This window comes from Anabrus simplex, chromosome 7 (assembly GCF_040414725.1).
Source record: "Anabrus simplex isolate iqAnaSimp1 chromosome 7, ASM4041472v1, whole genome shotgun sequence".
Taxonomy (NCBI): Eukaryota; Metazoa; Arthropoda; class Insecta; order Orthoptera; family Tettigoniidae; genus Anabrus; species Anabrus simplex.
The window spans coordinates 177,874,644-177,900,772 of record NC_090271.1 but is presented as its reverse complement, the minus strand read 5'-3'; the positions used below and the strand labels follow the sequence as shown (position 1 = coordinate 177,900,772).

The 26,129-nt window shown below is 37.7% G+C and overlaps 1 protein-coding gene across 1 annotated transcript in view; it reads left to right on the top strand.

Moving 5' to 3' along the window:
- Positions 1–26,129, top strand: part of LOC136877767 (restin homolog) — a 151,466-nt gene that overhangs the window by 112,901 nt on the left and 12,436 nt on the right. The window contains exons 11-12 of the mRNA XM_068228738.1: positions 9,919–9,986; positions 25,283–25,469. Coding sequence (XP_068084839.1) covers positions 9,919–9,986; positions 25,283–25,469 — 255 coding nt within the window. The remainder of the gene's footprint in view (positions 1–9,918; positions 9,987–25,282; positions 25,470–26,129) is intronic.

The following is a 26,129-nucleotide window of genomic DNA, read 5'->3' as shown; positions in this document are numbered from 1 at the left end:
CATCTACTTTGCATTAAGAGATGAGGGACAAAACAAACCACATACCCCAGAACTGCTTCAGTCAACTTACAACCCAGTGCATGTCTAAAGCAGTGTAGTGTAGTTGTCCTCCTCAATTGTATACCTCTACTAGAGGCATATTAAGAAAAATAATGTTTTGAAATACATCAGAGATTGCAGAGTAGAAGACGTATTACTTAGTCAAAATACGATGGCACTTGAGCAAGGCAGCGCAAGTGTTTGTTTACTGCAGTGGGTAGATGATAGTAAAGTGAGCAGCAAGCAAGTCAGCCAAGGACAGTCATCGTAGCTGTCAGAAAAGCTAGTGCTGACATATATATTTTACAGTTTCATTGTTGGATTGTTACTGCAGTGTTTAAAATTCATGCTCTCTAGCACTTAACAACTGCAACCTACTCTTCCTGTCCTCATTCAGGCTTTCATAATCTTTTATACCACCAACAAGCACTTCCTTTAGGATCTACTATGAATTTACCTGTTACCATATGTTTTCTTTTTCAGGTAGTTTATAAATTTATTTAATCAAAATTAGTTTTGTAAAACTGAAGAACCTAACAGTTTGAAACTGACAAATATAGAAGTTCATCTTCTGCAGTCTAAACAATGCAAATTACTAGTAGCCTACTGATAGATATGTGAAGATTTGTTTTGGTTTTTTTTGTGTTCATTGCAGAATGCTAGAATGCAAGAGCAATTACAAAGTAACAAAGTCCGGGATAACAAATTCCAGGACCAAGTGAAATTGCTTCACTTAGCAGCTTTGTCTGCTAAGGACAAAAGTGGCGAGGCTCACCAGCAACTAAGGGAATATGCAGCTCGAAACAATCAGCTGGCAGCAAAGTGCAAGGACTTGGAGAATGAGGTTCAGTAGCAAACATTAGATGTTCCTGATTTTTTTCTGTTCCTGTATCATAATGGTACTCTTATTTACATCTACTGTGCATTAAGAGATGAGGGACAAAACAAACCACATACCCCAGAACAGCTTCCGTCAACTTACAACCCAGTGCATGTCTAAAGCAGTGTAGTGTAGTTGTCATCCTCAATTGTATACCTCTACTAGAGGTACATTAAGAAAAATAATGTTTTGAAAGACATCAAAGATTGCAGAGGAGAAAACTTATTACTTAGTCAAAATACGATTGCACTTGGGCAAGGCAGCACTAGTGCTTGTTTACTGCAGTGGGTAAATGATAACAGGGTGAGCAGAGAGTAAGTCAGTGGACTAAGGACAGTCATCACATGAATCTTGCATTACTGACAGGACAAGATGAAGAATTTTTGAGTGCTCCAAATGGAAAAGCAATGGAATGAATTCAGAATAGAACGTATATTGATTGTTCAGGGATTAGCGAAGTTAGAGAAAAAGAAGTCATTGTATCACCAAGGATTGACAGACTAACTGAGCAGTCATAGATTTAGCATGCTACCATATCTGGCAACAGAGCCAGATGATAGAACTCTGGATGTAAACAAGCAGTAGGACTTGGCATGTCTGAGTGTGATCATATTTTAAACAAGTTATACACACCAATTTCTAGTTGCAAATCTGCAAAAATATTGAGGATCCTAATCAGAACTTATATAAAGTGTACGAGATGAAACTTGTCTCAGCCTTTAGAATAGGAGAACTCAAAATTATAGAGTCTGCCATAAAAATTATAAGGTAAATAATAATAATAATAATAATAATAATAATAATAATAATAATAATAATCGTATGGCCTCAGCTACCGTTTGCAGACATTTCGATTTGACGCCATCTGGCTGTCTGCTTGTCAATTTCGACGTTCCGGTTTACTCTGTCTGCCATCTAGCGGACCTAGAGTAAACCGGATCTCTCTTGGGCATCTATGGCTGAGATTTAATTAATTTTGTGTGGGTAAATACCAAATATATCACCAGAGATCTTTTACATGCAACATCGTACGACATGGAGTGTCGAATTGACTTTTTTTCCGCCCTTCAAAAATCTGACTACCTCTGCCGGGTTTGAACCCGCTATCTTGGGATCTGGAGGCTGACACTCTACCATGGATCCACAGAGGCAGCAATTATAATGTAAAGAAATCTCTTCTGGGAAAACTAATATTAAAAACAGGGACTGCAGATTCATCTCCTTTTCCTGCCATCTCCTCACAGAAATCTGACAACCATCATGGAGTTATTTATCCTTTTTTTTTAATTTCCCATATCAATATTATTATTTTTGGGTTGTCCAACCACTGTTGAAGGTTCTGCATCCAGGATAATCTTCTCCACCTATGCCACATTTCACATTTATCTTGTCCTTGTATGAGCATTTATATTAGTCTTTATTTGCCATTCCAGAAAACGTGACTGAAATAGGCTGCCTTCATGCATTTATATCAATCAATCAATCAATCAATCAATCAATCAATCAATCAATCAATCAATCAATCAATCAATCAATCAATCAATCAATCAATCAATCAATCAATCAATCAATCAATCAATCAAGGGTTGTTGCTCAGGTGACAGATTTCCTAGCAGTTATTTTGTGAGAGTTAAGACCACGTGATTTCCTGGCCTAACGGAGTACCTCCTCATTCTTTATGTAATCTACCCAGGGGATCTTGTTCATTCTGCGGTACATCTGCATTTCAAAAGTGTGTAGTTCATTCACTGATGGAGTTCATAGCGTTTATGCTTGTATACTGTAAAGCAACACTAATAACGTGTATCACTTCAGGATATTTTCATTTCAGAAGCACATTTCTTACAATGCCAGTCCTGGTTTCAATTTATACATCCGCATCCTGCTCTTGTGCTAATCAGCATTCTAGATACTTGAAATGTGACACCCTTTCGGTGATGTACCCATCCAGGGTGATAAGGTAAGGTAAGGGTTATTCTGCCCGAAGGCAGGTCCGAAACTCCGCGGAGGTATTCCTGAGCCGGAGTTTACGTGCGGTAGGGTGGCCAGTTCCTTTCCGCTCCTCCATTCCCTTACTCCCCACCAACAGCACGTGGCAACCCATCCAACTCCTGACCACTCCCAATGTTGCTTAAGTTGAGAGATCTCATGGGATCCGGTATTTCAACACGGCTACAGCCGTTGGCCAGGGTGATAAAAACAATGGTAATTTTTTCCTTACTGTTTAGCATGAATTTAATTTTTTTGAATTTTCATTTTAAGGCCAAACTCCTTGTTTACTTTGCTGATGCTGATCATAAGGAATTGAAGGTCTTTTAAATTGTCAGCATGTAATGGAAAGGAACAAGCAACTGGAAGTAAAAAAAAGGAGAGAGTCACACACACACATATTTTCTCACACTCTCTCTCAGATACTGGGTGAGTTGGCCATGCGGTTAGGGGTGCGTAGCTGTGAGCTTGCATCCGGGAGATAGTGGGTTCGAACCCCACTGTTGGCAGCCCTGAAGATGGTTTTCCTTGGTTTCCCATTTTCACACCAGGCAAATACTGCTGCTGTACCTTAATTAAGGCCACGTCTGCTTTCTTCCCACTCCTAGGCCTTTCCCATCCCATCATCACCATAAGACCTATCTGTGTTGGTGTGGTATAAAACAAATTGTAAAAAAAAAAAATCCTCTCTCAGATAGTGTTGAGAAGAGGGAGAAATAAAAAGAAAACACAGAGGAAAATCTCCACATCTTCATACACTGCTGTCTTCAGATATGTAGATTAGCTCTCTCCTCATCAATCCCAGTTCTTCTAGATCCATTTCTTCTCACCTCCCGACAAGATTGTTTCTGCTTCCCAGCTTCATCAGGAAAGTGGGCTTCAACACTCATTGAGAGGGCCATCTTCAGAGATCTTCAGTCTTCATGTGGGAAGTGCAGGATAAGAAAACACAAAAGGACAGTCTCCACATCTTCATAAACTGCTGTCTTCAGATAGGTAGATAGGCTCTTTCCTCATCAATCCCAGTTCTTCTAGATCCATTTCTTCTCACCTCCCGACAAGGTCATTTCTGCTTCTCAGCTCCATTAGAAGGGCAGACTTCAACACTCAATGAGGGGGCCATCTTGGCAGTTCTTCATTCTTGATATGGAAAGTGCAGGATAAAAAGAAGGCTGGATAAACACAGGAAAAGGGAAAGAGATGAACTGATAAGAACACAGGAGAAATGTAAAAGGAGACAAAGAACCCAGCAGATTAATATATGTAATGGAAAGGAACATCCAGACACCTATTTTCATCTTTATACTTTGATATTGTGATGCAGTTGTCCTCAACTTTTTCTATATTGTTCTCCACTCTATCCTCAGTTTTGCATGCACAGGTCTTCAAAATTAAAATTCTGCAAGGTGGTTTCAGTATCTCCTTGTTCCTTATGCAATTTGTACATGCTTGGATGATGCTCTCCTATCACTAAAAGTGATTATAGAATCCTTTGCTTTTCTTACTTGTTTCATAACTGTTCTCTATAGCCTTCATAGTGATTCCAAATTGACATTGAGTAATGATGTGGTATGGCTCTCTTCCTTCCTCTAGCTTGTGTACCATTGATACAACAAGTTTTATCAAAATAATCAAAGATGCCAATCACCTCTTCCTCCACCTCATCTCTAAAATGCTCAATAATTTCAGGAACATCGTTGTGTGACACACAAGCCTAAGAAATGAGCACATGTGCTAATGTTTTTATGAATCTGATAGTGGGGTCATTATAGTCTGAAGACCCTCTGTTTGAATCCTATATACTGATTGGCCCAAATGAATCAAACAGATTGTCCTTCCCTACACTAGCTTAGACAAAACTTTACACCCTAGCTAATTGTGCAGGCTTAACCGCACGCTGACCATGCGTTAACCTAACCGGTTGCCACTCCCTATACGAGTTTAGCAGTTACACGTTGTACTAATAGGACTAGGGAGATGGCTTAAGACTTAATACATGTGCTTTATTCATAGGGGCATAACGTTGGAAGGTACCCTCAGGAGCTTGAAGCTGAATTTGAAACAAGATGCTGGCTACACATTGTACTGATGGGACTAAGGAGTTGGTGTAAGGCTTAATACATATGCTTTATTCATAGGATTGTAATGTTGGAAGGCACCCTCAATGGCTTGGAGCTGAACTTGAGACAAGATGGCGGCACAGGACGAGGGAGATGGTGTAAGACTTAATACATATGCTTTATTCATAGGAGTGTAACGGCAGAATGCAACCTCAGAGGCTTGGAGCTGAACTTGGGACAAGATGGCAGCACGGGGCTAGGGAGATTATGTTAGGCGTAATATATATGCTTTATTCATAGGGGTTTAACATTGGGGAGCATCTTTGGGGCTCGAAGCTGAGCAGCTGAAGAGTCCAATATGCTAGCGTTTGAGCTGATGCAGAGATTCGATCCCAGACTTAACCTAACTAGACAAAATGAGACATGGTCCAGGGGCTTTGATGTTGAGCTTGATGGAAGCTGAACTTGGAACAAGATGGCAGCTACACATTTTACTGATAGGACTAGGGAGATGGCGTAAGGCTTAATACATATGCTTTATTCATTGGAGCTTAAAGTTGGAAGGCAACCTTAGGTCTTAGAGCTGAGCGACTGCATAAAGGGAAAAAGAGCTTAATGGTGAAAGGGTAAAAGGGCTAAATGGCTAAAAGGACAAAAGAGCAAAAGGGCAAAAGGACTATAGGACAGAAGGGCTAAAGGGAATGAGCTATGGTCTAGGGCTCAGAGCTGAACTTGAAAGGGCTAAAGGCATGATGGGTAAAGGGAAAAAGGGCTAAACGGCTAAAAACAAAAGGGCTAAAGGAATTAATGGCAAAAGGGCTAAATGGAAAAAGGGAAAAAGGGCATAATGGGTAAAGGGAAAAGGGGCTAAATGGCAAAAGGATTAAAAGACTAAAGGGCAAAAAGGCTAAAGGGTATAATGGGTAAAGGGATAAAGGGCTAAATGGCTAGAGGGCAAAAAGTCTAAATGTCAAACGGCTATATGGCTAAAGGCTTAAAGGGCATAATAGGTAAAGGGCAAAAGGGAAACGGAGCTAAATTGCATGATAGTCATGGGAACCCTCAATGCGTAGGTTGGAAATGATAAAATTGGTAAAGAGGAAGTGATTGGTCAATTTGGAAATGGAGAAAGAAACAGCGAGGGAGATACGTTGATTGGTTTTTTGTGAGAGAAATGGAATGATTGTGGGTAATACTTGGTTTAAATAAGAATAATAGTAGAAATATCACTAGATATGGCTGGAGTGACAGAAGGACAAAAACAGTTATTGATTATTTCTTTTGGTTGAGAAAATAAATTGTTAAACAGTTAATGGATGTAACAGCACTGTCAGGTGAGGCATTTGATGGAGACCCCAAAGTAGTGGTAGCAAAACTGAAAATATGTAAAATGGTGAGAGTAAAAGAAATAAGACAGAAGAAAATAAAAGTATGGAAATTAAAAAATAAAAGAATTCAGGAGCAATTTCAGGGGGAATTAAAACAGCACATCGCTATATCAAAAATAGAAAGTGTAGAAGAAGAAGAATGGACTAAATTTAAAAACACATTTGTAAGCTGTGCAGAGAAGATTTGTGGCAGAACTTTGGCGAGAGTGAAGGAAAAGGAGTCACCTTGGTGGAATGAAGAGGTGAAGGAGTTTGTTAAACAAAAGAAAAAAAGCATGGCAAGAATGGAATAGAGAAAGGAAAGAAGGAAGTAAAATTAAGTATCAGGAAATTAAAAGTACAGTAAGTGTAAAAAAAAAAGTGGTAAATGAGGAAAAGAAAAAATGTTGGGAGAGATTCACACTAGAGTTGAAAAAAGAATGTAAATGGTGGAAAAAGTATATTGTATGGATAAATTAAAAATAAGAAAAAATACAAAACAAGTGAAGGAAGAGAGTGGAAATGTAATAACAGACCCAGAGGAGATATGGAAGGAAAGTTTATTTCAATAAACTCCTTAATATGAGAAATGATGCACAAGAGAGTGTAGTGGTAAGTGAAGATGATTCAGAAATGGAGAGTGATATTACAATGGCAGAGGTGGAAATGGTTGTTAAACAAATTAAAATAGGAAAAGGAGCAGGGATGAATGAAATGTGTATGAAAATGATAAAGACAGCAGGACCTATTGGTCTATGTTGATTATATGGGCTACTGAGCTATATGTGGAGTTAAAAGCAAGTACCTGACGATTGGGTAATTGGTGTAAAAATACCAGTATTTAAGAAAGGTGACAGGAAGGTATGTAACTATTATCAAGGAATTACATTGTTGTCACAAGTAGCCAAAATATTGGAGAGAACAATAGAAAGCGGGATGAGAGGAAGGGTGAAAAGAAATTTAGAAGAGTAGTATGGATTTCTACAGGGCAGGTCAATGATAGACCCTATGTTTACTATGAGATTACTGATGGATATATAGTGGTAAAATGGCAAAGATATGGTGATTGAATTCCTTGATCTAGAGAACGCATACAATAGTGTTAATAGAAAAAAGATGTGAGAAACCCTGGAAAGAAAAAGATGTGAAAGGCAGTCAAGGGAATTAGTGAAAGCAATGTATAAGAATTGTTTCAGTTATGTCCAGACTCCAGTGGGGAGAACAGCTTGGTTTAGAAACCAAACTGGATTAAGACAGGGAAGTGTATTGTCTCCACTTATGTTTATAATGGTTATGGATGAAATTCTAAAGAAAACAAAGGCAAGATATGGAGGGGCTATGAAAATATTGTTGTTTGCAGATGATATAGTGATCTGGGGAATCAACTATACAAAAGTGCAAATATAACTAGAGGCTTTAAATGACAATATTGAGAAATATGGTATGAAAATCAACGTGGTGATGGCAAGAGGAGAAAGAGAAGGAAAAGGAATAGTTAGTATCAGGGGCAAAACCTTGAATTTGGTGAATACTTCAAATATTTGGAAAGTGAAATAATGCAAGATGCAAGGTTGGATAAGGAGATCAGCACAGCAAAAGGGTACAAGCAGGAAATATGTTCTACCAGAATGTAAGGAACCTGGTGAGGAATGGAAAAGTTCCTATGAAATGTAAAGAGATAATGTACATGATGTACTATACATGTATATTAATGTATGCATCAGAGACTTGGATTTTGACAGCAAGAAATGAGAGTAAAATTCAGACCAATGAGATGAAGTTCCTGAGGAGTATGGTAAAAGGACAAGGAGGGACAGACAGACTAAGAAATGTTGAAGTCAGAAAAGAGATAAGGGTAGAAAAACTGAGCGATAGGACGGAGAAGTATAAATTGAGATGATTTGGACATGTTATGAGGATGGAGGACGGAAGGATACCAAAATAAGTGTTGAAGGCTAAGATAGAAGGAAAGAGGGCAAGAAGTAGACCCAGAACAAGATGGAAGGACTCTTTCACTTTGTCAAGAACAGTGTAAGAAGAAGACTGGCCTGGAATACAATTACTGAAGAGGAGTGGTGGAAGGAGAGGCAATGGTGGAGAAGTGCTATCAACACTCTGACCTGGCAGGAGCTGGACAAAGGGAAATGAAAATGATGACGTTGTATGTACTCTCAACTGCACAAAAATTGGCCATTGCAGAGGATGACTTTCCTTCAAAATCCTCTTGTTTGAAATAGGATGAACATATTGTGCAGGTGGTAGGATTCCAAGTATAATTTCTCCTGCCCTTGGTTATCCACATTTTATAAATATCCTTGCATTTCTAGAATATATAAAATGAAATATTTCTTTGTTGGCCAATATTTGTGCAGTTCAAATGCAAATCTAATACAAATCACTTTATTTACAAATGAGGTGTATACCTCGGTGGCAAATAATACACAAAAATACAGTATTATCAAGCACTAACTTTTAAATTAAAAAGAGAAGAATACATTTTCCTAAAATATAGTATTATACAATTTACATTAATAATTTTTCTATTAAACACACAGCTCATCCTTAATAAATTTATATTATTTACAAAATTCGACTCATTATACCTTCTGTACTTATTTTTTCTTTTTGCTATTTGTTTTATGTCGTACCAACACAGATAGGTCTTATAGCGATGATGGGATAGGAAGGCCTAGGAATGGGAAGGAAGCAGCCGTGGCCTTATTTGAGGTACAGCCCCAGCATTTGCCTGGTGTGAAAATGGGAAACCATGGAAAACCATCTTCATGGCTTCTGTACTTACCCACATAATCAACTCACATACAGTATGTGGAGTTACGTCAAATAAGAATATACAACTGCAATAAGATTTAAATTGACATTGCTTTTTTTTTTTTCACACATTTTGTTACCTAACATGCATAATGACCTTCTGCGTCTTAACCAGAGCCCCTCTTTTCACTGCTTTTCAGAGTTCCTGAAGAGCTTTCACAGCTACCATAGCGGTCGCAGGGTCCTCAAAGTCCCCACTGTACTTCACCCCTACAGGCAGTCCCCTACTTCGGCTGTCCAATCTCTATAGACCAGGGGATGGAATTAATTTATTCACAAAAATTCTTTATTTACAATAACATGCACAGGTCAGATGCCCTCTAACATTTCATTTCTCTGTTGCTGTTTATTCTTTTCTTGAATATCTGTACAGATTTTGAAAAATGATCAAACACTTCCCCTGGTAAATTGTTCCACTCCTTCATGTATATATGTATATAGTCTTTCTTGCAAAGTTTTAAAACTTAATCTTTAGTCATGTTTGATTCAGGAATATAATGATATGAGACTTAAGAAACCCAATCTCTGTCTAATAAAATAAAATGATGAATTAAGTAATGAAATTGAAAATGCTCTTATCGTTGAGTAACATTGGTGTAATATAATTAGCATTGGAAACAAAATCTCCACTTGATCCATCTCTGTTAATTAGGGTATGTGTTCACTCTATTAGCAAACACATACAGGATGTAATAGTTGTAACTGTGCTAGACAATAAAAGGTTATAACTAATGTGCATCTTTATTGTTTACAGCTGGATAATCTTCAAGCTGCCTTCCAACAGAAAGAAGCTATTACTAACCAACTTATGACTGAGAGACAGTAAGTGCTTCATTGTGATTCAGAATGTCCCTGCATGATCATTAAGTTTTCAAGTGTTTAGTATGGCTTTTTAGGCAGATATGGATATGTTTCTTACAAGTAACAAAAGATGTCAAAAAATAAAAAAATTTGTATGTGTATGTGGTGGGGTGTAGGTGGAAGATAAATTATTAATGAATGAATGAATTAATTAATTAATTGACTGACTGACAATCCAGTTAAAACACTTTACACCAAGATCATCAGCTGCAGGAGTTTTTCCTCATATTTGTTGCATCAAAGCAATATTAAAACAATCAGCAGTACAAATGACCCATCGTACTACATAGAATTTGAACACATACATTTACTAAGAAAGGCAACAATATGGAAATATGCTTGGAACAGAGAGTTGGGGGAGTCAAAAAGGTGAGAGGTTGCTGGCAAAAGGAATGGTTTGTTGGTTGGAAACTCTAGGTTCAAAAAGAAAGACAGCCATAAAATAACCTGGTAGAGTAGAGACTTGTCTAGAAAGTTAGTGGTGGACTATATGCTCCTTGGTAAAAAAAAATGAAGAGGGGCATTACAGACATTTAAGTAATACATCAGAGGCTTTGACAGTGACCTTCGACTGGTAATGAACCTGAGAGTGACTAAGAACAAGAAGGGGACAAAAAATCAAGAGGGAATAATAAAAGTGTGGAAGCTGAAAGCAGAGAAAACCAGGGAAGTGTATCTGAAAATAGTAAAGCAAAAAATGCCAATAGATGAACCAAAAATGGGAGAAGAAGGTCTTTAAGGAATGATTCCAAATGAATGAAGTGTTGCAGTGGTTGCACCAGTGTATAAGAGAAAGGATGACTTCTGTTTTAAAAGGAGACCCTGGCAGTGGTTAGAAGCTGTGCAAAGTTATAATTATAACTACAATACAGATATCAAGAGACTAAGGTGGAAATGTAGGGTGATAAGGAATGAAATTCGTGAAGGAAGAGGAAGAAAGGAGAAACTGAAATTGTTACAAAGGCAATTAAATGAGGTCAGAAAGGGGGTGAAGAAAAATTTTGACTGAGGCTAGTAACTGGAAGACAGAGCTTTAAGAACACATGGAGAAAAATATATGCTGGTAGTTTATAAGAATATAGAAGGGGATACAAAATAAACTTCCAGATCTGAAATCGGAAGCAGCAGAGTTCATAATTGATAATACTAAAAATGCTGAGCTTTCCAATAAACAGCATTGTGCTATAGCTGGGATTCAAGGGGAAGCTGAAGACATAAAACAAGAAATAGAAAATAACTATGGTTTTGGATAATTGAAGTTTAGTAAGACTGAAATGTATAAGGAAACTAGACCATCAAGAGCAAGAAGAAGCTGCAGAGTTGATAGAATAAGTGGTAAATTATTTTAAAAAATAAAAATGATTGGACCATTTGAGATTTATGTTTCATTACTCTCTAAATAATGGTGTCATACCTGAAGAATGAAAAGAGTCTATGGTTGTATAAGTGTAAAAATGGAAAGGAGATGAAGACAATGATGTATCTTAAATGTATCCTCTGTAAGGTTTTTGAAGGCATATTAGGCAGATATATGGGGCCATGGTTAGAATAGGTAGGTTGGTTGAACACTAGGCAGTTTGGTTTCAGGATAGGATATCTTCTGAATCCCAGATGGCAGGTACCCAGCAAAATCTGTGCAAGAGTGAACACCTGGATTATATAACAATATACTTCAATCATCAATGACCTGCATTTTGGAAATTTATCAAACATTTCCCTTGATAAATTATTCCAATCCTTTATTCCTTCTCCTATAAATGAATATTTACCCCAAATTTTTCTCTTGAATTCCAGCCTTATCTTTATCTTCATATTATGACCTTTCCTACTTTTAAAAGCTCCATTCAAGCTCATTTGTCTACTTATATCTTTCCATGTCATTTCTCCACTCATCACTCAGAACATACTACTTAGTCGAGTAGCTTGCCCCCTTACTTCCAAGCCCTCGCAGCCCAAACTTTGCAACATTTTTGTTCCACTACTCTTTTGTTGGAAATCAACAAGAACAAATTGTGTTGCTTTCCTTTGGATCTTTTCCAGTCCTCGTATCAAGAAGTCCTGGTGTGGTTCCCATACACTAGAACCATACTCTAATTAGGATCTTACTAAAGATACGCCCTCTCCTTTACATCCTTACTACAACCCCTAAATACCCTCGTAACCAGTGAAGAAATTTGTAACCTTTCTTTACAATCGTGTTAATGTGATTAACCCAATGAAGACCATTCCTTATGTTAACACCTAGGTATTTACAGTGATTCCCATGAGGTACTATCACCCCATCAACACAGTAATTAAAACTGAGAGGATTTTTCCTCTTGGCAAAACTTAAAACCTGGCTTTTCATCCACTTTACCATCATACCATTGTTTACAGTCCATCTCACAACATTAACTAGGTTTTTAATAGTCGTTATCAATCCATTTACTACTGTATGCAGTATAACATCATCCACGAATAGATTTCAGTTCTTTACTCATATCATACACTGGCAGAAAAAGATATTCAAACACCATGAAATAAGGATCGTGTAATACAGAAATTTTGGTAATATATTTGTCAAGGTAACATATTTAATTGATTAAAGGTACAAGACTACAAGTTAATATCCACGTGAGAAAAGCCATCGCAAATGTGCAATGCTGGTCCATTAATATCTGGTGTCCACGAACCTACTACGCTGGCGTAGCAGCGGCAGAGGTGATACTCCCACGTGGCGCATCCCAGGTGGCGGATAGGGGGATCCTAACCGGCTTGCCGGCGGACTTGAGGGAAATAAAATACCTCTCAAGGACCAAACACACAACCCCCTGTGGGTGGGGGAAGCAGACGAAGAGGATACACCCACGGTATCCCCTGCCTGTCGAATGAGGTGACTAAAAGGGGCAACCAAGGGATGATTGTCTTGGAACCATGAAACTACTTGTGCTTAGTACCACTACACGGAGAACATCATGGGTCACTTTTACTTGCGCGTAGTACCACTATATTAGGTACCAAATAGGTTTCTGATTAGTAGCACATAGGAGCACCGTGCAGTCAGCTTTTGCAGTACCTGTGATTAGTACCACCATATGAGCAGGACCATGGGATGATAGCTACCATGGTTCTGCCTTGCCTATGATTCGTACCCACTATATGAGGAACACCACGGGATAGTGCAGGTTCCTGTGGTTAGTACTCTTATGTGATGAACACCATAGGGTTGCGTTGCCTGTTAATGGCGCCACAATGTGAGAAAAACCATAGGTCTGTATAATATGTCAAATTTCATAACCTGTGAGTAGTACCATAATGTGTGGAATACCGTGAGTCTCTGCTACTTTTGATTAGTACCGCAACATGATAAATACCATGGTTCTACTTTCCTAGCGATAAGTACTGTTATGAGGGGCCAATAACTTGGATTTTGGACCCCCTTTAGACTGCAAGCATCATTGATTCAGTGTTATGCTATAGCAGCAGTCCCTTGGTTAGTAATCCTATTCTTTTATGTCAGTTTCTGTGAATGTAAGGCATTGTGGGTCGCATCCACTGATTGTTTTAAATTCATCTCCATCCATTCATTCTTTATCCTCACATTTTGAATTCTGGTCAGTGGAGAATTTTGGACTCTTAATTTGTCATTCCATTTCGTCTAATTTTGTACCATTAGGGGCCGATGACCTCGATGTTAGGCCCATTTAAACAATAATCATCATCATCATCATCAATATCTGGTGTAATTGCCTGACTGTTGAATGCAGGCAAGCAAATGTGTATGCATTGTGTCATACAGGTGCCAAATATCAGCTTGTGGGATGGAGTTCCATGCCTGTTGCACTTGGTCGGTCAATACAGGGACAGTTAATGCCGGTGGTGGATGACACTGGAATTGTCGTCCAGTGATCTCCCATACGTGCTCGATTGGGGACAGATCAGGGTATTGAGCAGGCTAAGGCAACATATTGACACTTTGTAGAGCATGTTGGATTACAACAGCGGCATGGAGATGTGCATTATCCTGTTGGAAAATACCCCCGGGAATGCTGTTCTTGAATGGCAGCACTACAGGTCAAATCACCAGACGGACATACACATCTGCAGTCAGGCTGCGTGGGATAACCACGAGAGTGTTCCTGCTGTCATAGGAAATTGCTCCCCACACCAGAACTCCCGGTGTAGGACCAGTGTGTCGACGCCGCAGACAGGTGGAAATGCAGGTGCCCACCGACCTCCTTCTAACCAACACATGGCCATCATTGGCACTAAGGCAGAATTGGTTTTCATCAGAAAACACAGTGAACTTCCACTTCACCCTCCATTGAGCTCTTGCTTGACACCACTGAAGTTGCAGACACCAATTTCGAACAATTCATTGCGTCACTGTGGTGCCTACTGCCACTCGAATTGCTGCTGCAGACGCAGTTTTCTGCACAGCCATATGCCGAATACGGTGGTCATCCCTCTTGATGGTGCCATGGGGACGTCCGGAGCCCGGCCTTCTTGTAAGCATACCTTCTCGTGACCACTGCTGCCAGCACGCATGCACAGTAGAGACATTCCTGTCAAGTCTTTCTGCAATAGCGCGAAAGGAAAATCTACCTTCGTGTAGCCCTATTATACGGCCTTGTTCAACCGCAGTGAGCTGTTGATACTGGCCTCTTCATCATTGTAGAGGCATTCTTGACCTACTCACAGTCACTCCATCCAATCTCACAGGTAACAAATGCTCTCGCACAGTACAACCCGTATGTAAAGCAAACCTGATGTGCAACGTCATGGGGCCACTACTAGCACCATGCTAATGCAATTTGCGGGAAATTTGAATCAACACCATCTTTCAGATGTATAAACACACCTACTAACGTTCGTTAATCTAGCACAACTCCTTCTTGGTGTCTGGATATTTTTTTCTATCAGTTTATATAACAAAGATCCAATATACTGCCTTGCAGGATCCCCTCTTCTAATTACTACAGGATCAGATAAAGCTTCACCTAATCTAATTCTCTGAATTCTATTTTCTAATAACTTAGCCACCCATAGAATCACTCTTTTGTCTAGTCCAATAGCCATCGGTTTTGTCAGTAGTCTCTCGTTATCTACCGTATCAAAAGCCTTGGATAAGACAATAGTGGTACAGTCCGTTTATCCTCCTAAATCTAAAATAGTTGCTACATTTTGCTGGAAATCCTACAAGTTGAGCCTCACTGGAATAATCTTTCCTAAACCCAAACTATCTTCTTACAAACCAGGTAGTAATTTTCAAATGTGTCTAATAAAATCAGAAAGAATGCTTTCCCAGAGCTTAAAAACAACACATGTCAAGCTAACTAGCCTGTAATTATCCGCTTTATGCTTATCACCCTTTCCCTTATACAATGGGGCAACTATTGTAACTTTCATTCATTTGGTATCATTCCTTAAAGGTCCAGTAAACTCATGAATTTATTTTTTATTTTTTATGAATTCAGTTAGAATTCATATAGAAGAGTAGAATGTCCATTAGACTGCGAGAGATGAAGATCCTAAGGTTTAGGTAGAGGACAGCGTGACATTGCTGTTTGGTTACAACAGGATATCGCGCGCCATTTCCATCTGTTTCTTGTGTTTGTGTTTCTTGGTGTCAGCACATTGTTTGGAATGAATATCCAGAAAAGTGAAGTCTTATCAATTTGAACTAAAGTGCACAGTATCTTGACTAGAAAATGAACCACCGGCATCCGTTGTTTCGGAAAGGCAGGGAAACACTGACCACTGACTGGTATAAGCGTGAACATTGTGAAGCGATGCCCACTGCTGCTGAACATTTCTGCTGTAAAGAGAATGAAGCAATAAATGAAATGCACTGAACTTTGACGTGTGTTGTTTGGCACAAGGACTTTTCTAAAGTAGTGTTAAATTATCCCGGTCTAGGAAGCCAAGAATAACAGCCGAGAGGATTCGTCGTGCTGACCACACGACACCTCGTAATCTGCAGGCCTTCGGGCTGTGCAGCGGTCGCTTGGTAGGCCAAGGCCCTTCAAGGGCTGTAGTGCCATAGGGTTTGGTTTTTAGTGTTAAATTACAATGTGTTACATATTGCACATTATCTTCATATGGATAAAATTAATATCCCCGATGTGGGGGAAAGACTGGCTATGAAAACTAATGCTAACAGGTAGTCCGTAGCCTTTCGCCAGTTTCTGTACTGGGTCAAATCATGGACTCCTTTAGAAAGAGAGAAGATAAAAGTTATACTGTCTTGTGTAGTGAAGGCAATCCAAGAACAATATCCCCGAGAAGGAGGTACATACATAGGATTCCAGGCAAGAACCAGAATACTTTGATTAATAACAAACTTAAAAATATATTTAGAATATTTCAAATTACTTCATAATATACAGAGTGATTCAGCTAAGTTGTCTGCCTCAAATATCTTCTGCTCTGTTAAAGATGTAGACGATCTACTTTCAAATTCTTAAATTGTATTAAGGGTCTCTTACAATACTGTCCTTATCCTCTCGATCACACATGTAATTACCGAGAAACAGGTAGCAACTTTGTTTCCTTAAATGGGAATATACTACTTTCACCAAATAGAACAATGAAGAATCGAGCGACAAATTCAGTGATGTGCTTATTTTACAAATTAGACAAGTACTTTTGGAGATATTAAAGGGTTTCATATCTGTGGGTATTAGACAGGAAGCTATGCACCAATTGCTGTTAAGTCCATTGTATTGTTCTCCTGCATGACTCATGCTTTGTTGATAAACACACATCCTGAACATAGTGCATACATAGCATATTGTGATGGTATTGTGCATTGTCAAAATGTCTGATGATCAGCTGCACTCCTAAGAATAAACATAGAAAATACATTCACAAGAAACTAAATGGACAAGTTTTGTTTCATTTTAAATTTTAATGTGTAAATTAATTCAGTTTTCTCAGGTTTGCCAGCACTGAAAGAGTACGGTACTTATTATTTATCCTATGCAGTAAGGTGGTTTCAGATATTTCCGCTAGGATACAGGACGAGGTGGAGTGGAGGAAATGCTTACGGACACAAGAGACTGCATTCCACACATGCCACCATTGTATGACTACGTTGTGAGTAGACTACTGCTGAAGTGGAGGGAAATGTGGATGTGACTGAAAGAGACTTAAATAATACCAAACACTCAACAACTTTTTGAGCAACTGCACATTTCTCCGTATGATGCCAGTGGTTGAAACTAGGCAGAATGAAACAACGCTTCTAAAAATAAAATCACCTGAACTTTTTGTCTGAACAGCAGAGTATGCTAGCATACCAACAGTAATTTATTCCTAACTCGACCACTGCCTGTTGCTAATGTACATCGATCTTACATGCTGATTTTAAGGAGGACCAAAAAATCCCAACAATAATGTTGTCCATTAAATTTGCATCCATTCTTTCCAATGACTATGTCATTAATTGGATTTTGAAGTTTTTGATTTAATATTATTATTATTATTATTATTATTATTATTATTATTATTATTATTATTATTATTATTATTATTATTATTTGCTTTACATCCCACTAACAAATTTTATGGTTTTTGGAGTTTTGATTTCATCTCATATATTATGTACTCATGAGGACAATAAAGCATTTAAATTATTACAATTTCACTGTGTTAGCTGGTCTTTTTCTGATTCAACGGCAATGAAACACAAGCTTTGTAACTCCGAAATATGCTGGCCTACATAATACTGATTTTCGCGGCCCCCCTCGAGATAACGGTGAGGTATGTGTGTTTATCAACAAAGCGTGAGTCAAGGATGAGAATTACACACTCACCATCAAGATGAGTGGTCCATCTATTTCTATCTAATGCCTAAACATTTTAAACCCTTTGATATCTCAAAAGTACTTGTCGATTTGCAAAATGAGTACATCATTGAATTTGTTGCTCGATTCTTCATTGTTCTACTGGGTGAAATTAGTGTAATCCCATTTAAAAAAAAGCAAAGTTGCTACCAGTGTCTCAGGAATCATGTATGTGATTGAGAGGAATAAGGCAGTATTTTATGAGCCCCTTAATACAATATAAGAATTTGGAAACAGAATGTGTCTATATTTAATGGATAAGAAGATATTTGAGGTGGACATCTTAGCTGAATCACCCTGTACGTAGATGCATGCTTTACAAGAGGAACAGATTTCATTCCCCTCATATTTAGCGTGGCCACATGTTTTCTATTTTTTCTCAGGAATTTGGCTTTATATTTAATCAATAGAAAAGTCCTGCTCTCTGAAATGTTTAGAGTATACAAAACTATGTTGGGTTGGTGAGAAATTAGTGCAACTAAGTTTTTATAGCCAAGATCATTATCTCTCGGAAGATTTCTCTCAACTGGGAATCTGTGGAAACCTACACCTTCTTCCTTCAATGTTTTTGAAGTACTTGCATCTTTGCAACCATATTTTCACTTAGGTATTGTTTATAGTAATTAAATATGCCGAACCAACAGTTTCACAGTCTGATTTTGCTACACCTACTAATAGCACACAGGAGGCAGCTCGCCAACACTGAAGTCGCTCGCTCAAGCGTTGTGGCCGTTTTCTGCTTATATCTCATGAACAATATAAAATAATGCAATACAGTTTTCAGCACGTTGACTAAAATTTAATCTTGCACTCAAAGAGTTAATAAAACTCCAAAATAAGTTGCTTGCGCCTTAATGCAAACAGTATTCAAATAAGTATTTCAGATATGGCACCATATTACAACCCATTACCTTTGATATATCCCCAGAAATCTTATCAATCCCAGCTGCTTTTCTAGCTTTCAACTTTTCTATCTTTTTGTTAAGTCTTTATTATCATAGGTCAATGTCAGTAATTTTTTAGCATTAGTTGCCTCCTCTTCGTGGACATTATCCTTATATCCAACTACCTTTACACACTGAATACTTCTGCTTTCTGTAAGTTGTCGCATTTACACACCCTTGTTCATAATCCCTGGAATGTCCTTCCTGGAACCTCTTTCCGCCTTAAAGTATCTGTACCTATCCCTCCATTGCTCCCTAAAATTCATATGGCTGCCGATTATGTTTGCCATCATGTTATCCTTAACTGACGTTTTGATAAATTAAATTTCCGAGTACGTTTCTTCAATATCTCTTTACTCCCATAAACATTCCTAACTATTTTTTTCTAATCTGCACCTCCTCCTTAATCTCTTCATTTCCCTGTTATAATATAATGGGTCCTTACCATTCACTCTTCAACAATTACTTTAAATCCATCCCATAGGCTGTTTGGATTTTTATTTATCATTTTCCACTGATCAGAATTTTTTTTTTAATTTCCCTATGCCTTTCTTATCGGCCATGTGGTGTTGTCTTGTATTCCTACTTTAACAACATTCCTTTCTTTCGCATTTATTCTTAACTATGACAAAAAACAGCTTTATGATCACTTATACCGTCTAACACTTCAGTTACCGGGCGAGTTGGCCGTGTGCGTAGAGGCGCGCGGCTGTGAGCTTGCATCCGGGAGATAGTAGGTTCGAATCCCACTATCGGCAGCCCTGAAAATGGTTTTCCGTGGTTTCCCATTTTCACACCAGGCAAATGCTGGGGCTGTACCTTAATTAAGGCCACGGCCGCTTCCTTCCAACTCCTAGGCCTTTCCTATCCCATCGTCGCCATAAGACCTATCTGTGTCGGTGCGACGTAAAGCCCCTAGCAAAAAAAAAAAAAAAAAAAAAAAAAAAAAAAACACTTCAGTTTCTCTATAGAGCTCATCTGGTTTTATCAACACCATGTTTAGAATATTTTTCCGTCTAGTTGGTTCCATCACTTTTTGATTCATTTCTCCTTGCCATATTAACACGTTCACCCCGATGTGCACTACCGGTGGTACATAATTAAAAATGTTAACTCTCAAAAAATTATTTGTATTTCGCATTGCATTCCTTAAAAGATGACATTGAGTTTTTATGCAAACAATATTGTTTTACACGTTAAACCCCTTGATCAATGATCAGTTTGCATATTATAACAGTTTTAGAGACATTTTACACACTTTTTCTTGTGCACCACCAGTGGCACACAACAGCATTTCGTAATCCCGTGACAATCTCATGCTATCATGTGCCACTGATGGTACATGCAATTTCATAGTCATTCAAGTAGATTTTGAAGCTTTATAATTTCCAAAATGGCTTGTATTAGTGCAGCACCTCCCATAAGCAATCAGTCTACACATTCAGCTTTCTGGTAATCCTTGAGTAGTTCTTGCAATTGAAATTAACTCACATGTTAACATTCTGCATTGTATTGAATGGGTGGTAACATAAATATTTTCTTATATATACTATAGGATACTTTCAACACGGACCAAAAATGATTTTCATTACTTGTAATAAGTGATATGTTCCGAGTAGGCGAATAATTTTGAGTGGTGTTTTTAAATGTAGGAAAGATCACAATATGAAGATAAAATTGGAATTCAAGAGGACAAATTGGGGCAAATATTCATTTATAGGAAGGTGTGTTAGGGATTGGAACAACTTACCAAAGGAGATGTTCAATAAATTTCTAATTTCTGTATGATCATTTAAGAAAAGGCATAGAAAACAACAGATAGGTAATCTGCCACCTGGGCAATTGCTCTAAATGCAGATCAGTAATAACTGAAAAATTCTTTCAGTGCATCTGTGAACCTCTCACATTTGAAAAATACTGAAACAATTTACAGTTCGTTGTTTAGAGTTTGCATCATTTTTGTAGGCCTGTAGCATAAAATGGAATTTTTTGCTGGCACTGTTTTAAAAATAAAAGCACATTCCTATTTTAATTTGTGGTAAGCCAAAATATTTATTATGGATTCTGATGAGACTGAAGAAATCCTGAATGACAGCACATGTATGTCTGAATTTTGTGACATATCACTGTCTGGCAGAGAATATTTACCATCAGATCGTGACCTTATAAGTGTGGTAGAAGAAAGTGAGGAAGAATGAAGTGATACACAAAGGAGTGATGGTGATCCAGTTCAGATGGTAGTAATGATACTTTATTAACGGTAATATCATTTTACACACTATAGAGAAAAATAAACAAAACAAAACACACTAAAAAGAAAGGTCAGTGGAGTATAAGAAGAAAAAGATGTACAAATATATACACAGGTTATAGTACTAGTAAGCACAGAAAAGTAATAGTCACTTCTAGAGATTGTGTAAGTGATTTCTAAATGTTGACAATGAGCAGTTAAATATATCAATATCCACTTTGTTTAGAAATCTTGACATTCGTTCAATTGGTCCAGTGAATGCATAGTTAGTTAGTTTTGTGCCAGTTTGTAGTCAATGTATTGTTAAACCTCGTACGTCTGGCTGGTACATGTAAGTTAATTTTTTCAAGGAGTTGTGGGCAGTTCACCAAGGAGTGAAGCAGTTTAAAAATGAAAAGTGTATCCAGGAATTCACGGTGTTGTGACAGACTATGCAGATTTAAAGACTGTTCTAGGACTGTATAATCAATATATTCATATGGGAATCCTGCTCCAAATGAATATAAATGAAGAAATTTATGTTGTACTCAATATAATCTACAGATAGACATCTGATGAGAAGGGTTCCAGACAGGTGTACAGTATTCTAGTGTAGGTCATACCATAAATACCTTCAGCAATTGATAGGTAGCTAAGTTTGAAAATCCTCTGGAATATCCAGTAACACAACCCAGTCTTTGTAATGATTCCTTACAAATATTTAATATGTTCATTAAATGATGGGTTATAACTGAATAAAACACCAAGGTCGCTAACTTGTGAAACAGGAGATAGAATGTTGTTGTTAATAAATTTGTATTGAAGTGATACAATATTTTGGAGTTGACTGACTTGAAAGCCATGTGTAGGGAATTTTTTTTCTGGACAGCCAAGGCTGCAGTGTAATTTGGATATAACAGACCCTTTTACAGTATATAAGCAATTTTTTTATGATGAAATCTTAGATGTAATTGTTTGTTTTTCTTGTTTTTAAAGAACAATATTATTTTACACTTTTCATGATTAAGTTTCAACCCATTTCGAGTACAGTACTTTTCCAGATGATGTAAATCTTCTCGAAGTTTTAAACAATCAAGTTGACAATTAAATTGCATGAAAATTTTTGCATCTCAGCAAACAAAAGCAATTCAGAATTCTTAAGTACATTTTTAATGTCATTTATGTAGAGAGTAAAAAGTAAGGGCACAAGGCGAGACCCTTGAGGAACTCCACTGGTAACAACAATAGGTGGAGTAAAATGATTCCTTATTTTAACAATCTGCAGGCGATTTTTAAGATATGATTCACACCAGGAGAGGAGAGGCCCATTAATTCCATAGCCTGTTAGTTTTTGCAGCAAGATATCATGGTCAACAGTGTCCAAAGCTTTTGAGAAGTCTGTATAAATGCAGTCGACCTGAGAGTGGTTCTCTATTGTATCCAAGAGGAACTGATAGAATAAAAGAAGATTGCTACAGGTTGACCATGCTGAAAAAGAATCCATGGTGCTCATCAATGATGATGTTTCTAAAGAGAGGTGTGATAGTAAGTGCTATTCATAATGATCACGTAAACAATATTTTGGAGTTGACTGACTTGAAAGCCATGTGTGGGGTTTTTTTCTTTTTTTTTTTTTCTGGACAGCCAAGGCTGCAGTGTAATTTGGATGTAACAGACCCTTTTACAGTATATAAGCAATTTTTAGATGATGAAATCTTAGATGTAATTGTTTTAGAAACCAACAGATGTGCAAGGCAATACGCTGCCTCTAGAAGAGTAAAAAGATGCTCACCAATGGCTAAATGGAAGGACTGCATGAAAGAAGAAATGAAGAAGCTGCTTGGAGTTCTTATGATCATGGGCATTTTTCCTCTTTCCCAAAGAAAAATATACTGGTCTAACAATCCTATGAATTGTATGGAAATGAGGTTATAAAGAAACCTATGACAAGGGATCGATTTGATACCTGTTGAAAGGCGTACATTTTCATAATAATAATGAGGAACCAACCCATGTCGAACCACGCCTAGCAAAATTCGAAATCTTTATTACGCTGCTTAATGTAAAGTTAAAAAATATTCCTGTGCCTGATGAGTCACTAGATATCAATGAGTCGATAGGGCCATAGAGCGGACGACTGCTGTTTAGGCTATATCTCCCTGAAAAATCCCATAAACATGGATAAAAAGTTTACAAAGTACGCTCCACTAATGAATATACTTTCAAAGTAAAAGTTTATGTTGGCAAGACAGATGTGACTGCAAAGGAAGGTCATGCTGAAAAAGTTGTCATGGATTTAATGGAGAACTATTTGAATGAAGGCCGTACACTTTATGCAGAAAATTTGTATAATTCTGTAAAGCTGGCTGAGGTTCTACTATACAATAAAATCTATTTGTGGAACTCGGTGGTCTGAATGTAAAGAATATCCAAAACAGATAACTAGTCAAAAACTATCAAAAGGTTGGGTTTTAGCTAAAGAAAATGGGAGCGGTGTTAAAGTAATCAACTAGGTAGATAAAAGGGCTGTGTTAATGATTTCAACACACCCAGAGGATAGTCAGCATCTGGTAAATTCTGGAAAATGTACTAAAATACTAAAATAAGTGATCATGTCATGAAGCCTCAACAGCAACAGCATGGAAATTGATGAAGTGGGTCTCCACATACTGCAACACATGCGTTGGTGTACCAGCAATGTGCTTAGGCTGTTTTAATAAAAATCACTAACTCATTCATTCCTTGTGTATTGTTTACAGAGATATATTATTTTCAATTAGGTCTAATTCTTTTCTTACGTTCATAACAGTTTACCAGTGATTTGCAACTGCTTTCTTTTCTTAACCATTTTATTTTCTGGCAAACCTGTGTATTCCTACTCCATGAAAGTCAGTTTGCATTGGAATAAAATAAATCAACCTTATTATTATAACTATATGCAATTACAACATGTTTAAAGAGATAAAATGCTATGTTTTTGTAATTAAAGGAGGTAATTGAATGACAGTTATTTACATGCTTTTTTTGCACCAAATTTTGTTATATCATGTACCACTGGTGATACATAATGTATACAATCCTAATAAAGACAAATCATTACTCTATTTCCTTGCACAAAACACTGACTGTAATATAAAACAACATGTATCTCAAACCTCATTGTGTGCCACCAGTGGCGCAAATCCAATTTTAAAAGAACAGCGTGTGCAACCAGTGGTGCACTTTGGAATTTTGGGAACTTGGTGGTTGTTTACCATCAGGCTGAATGTGTTAACTTGTTCACCATTTGTTGGTCATGTTTTCTGTTGTTTGCATCCCCTTCCCAGTTAACAATTGGTAAATTGATATCACCCACTACAACAACGTTCTATTCTGTATTGTTTCCCTCATAACTGATTATCAAATATTCCCACATCAGTATCAGCATCAGTTTTACCAGGTCTGTACACCCTGAAAACATCAAGTTCGGTTGCCTATTATCTTTACAGGTAAGTCTTACACCTAGAATTTCATGTTTCTCCTCCTTAACTTTTCTGTAGTTTACAAATTTTTCTTTCACCATTATGAATACTCTCCCTCCTTTTATTCTAACCTGTCTCTAATATAAACCCTCCACTTCCAAGAGAAAATTTCTGCATTCATAATATCATTTCTCAGTCTTGATTCAATTCTCATTACAACATCTGGTAAATATATATTATCTATTAAGTTACTTAATTATATTCCTTTATTTACAATGCTTCTACAGTTTAACACTAACAACTTTATGTCATCTTTACTTGACTTCCTGCTTCCTATAATGTCATCACCATTCCCTAGTCCACCAGTTTCCTTGATGATACCTCTCTGTAACTCTTCTAAACCTGTCTAAAGCCTTTGACAGGGTAAACCAAAATAGACTCATGGAGAAAATGGGGGAAAATAGGACTGGATAAGAGGGTTGTAGTTTTGGTGAGAGTATTCTTAATGGACAGGAAGAAAAGGTAGGGAATATGGGTCATTGTCTGAACCTCATAAAGTAAGGAGGGGAATATCATAATTTGCCTCCTATGAACATTTAAAAAATATATATATAAATCATCTCTTCTTAAAAATGATCTTACTTGGCCATAATATCTAGGATCTGTTCAAATTTTAGAGTGGTTCTTATTCAAATGTTTTAGCTCCTACCCATTTTTCTTACATATCAGTCTCCCAATTTTTCTAAAATGAAGTCTTCACATTACTTGCCTCTTTATAAAATGGTGTATGTTACAGAAATATGGTCAAGAATTCTTCAGAGCTGCGTCGTATCAACGTGGCATTGAGACAGGCCTTGCGGGCTAGTCGACGTCGAGAGACCAAACTCATGGACTGGCCACCTCCAAGTACATCACATTCGTACTATTTGGAAGATGTCTCTCCTCCTCCTGCATTGACCCAAACTGCTGAATCTACTTACTGGGTACACATCAAATTATCAAATTTATTAATAAGATCCTTTGAAAGGTGGAGGGGTCTATTGACCAGGCATTTGTAACATAATTTATAATTTAATTTGGTGGAACATCCCTCGATTGATTCCTATTATACAGGCATTTGTATACGAATCCATTGATATGATGTGTGGTTTGTGATCATTTATTTGGGTGCACAATCTTTGATCAAGAAGTTAGTTACTCATTGTCTCAGAGATTAAGATCTGTACATAAATTTCTCTGGTTCTGTGTCAAGTGTGACAACTGTGTGTTGTATAGTGTGTGATGATGGTAACGAGGAAGGGAGAGGGTGAAATCTGGTGTTTGGTACATAGCCTACTCCTGTCAAGGGCTCAATGTCACTGTCTGACAGGCAGATTGCCCTTGCACTATATGAACACTATAGAGAAGTTTAGAAACCCATGTTTTTGGTGTGCAGGTTAATTGTGATGTCCCGTCACCTCTGCCGAGACCCAACTGCCGCTCCGTCCCGGGGTGAGCCTGGTTGTATAGCATCATGCAGGCTCACGTGTAGAGAAGCTAGCACTTCCAGGGATGGAGCATCAGCAGGGTTCTCTGCCAAGGTGACAGAGCACCATGAGAGACTAATGCCCCTCTCTGCTAATTCTTTAATGAGAATTGTGTAC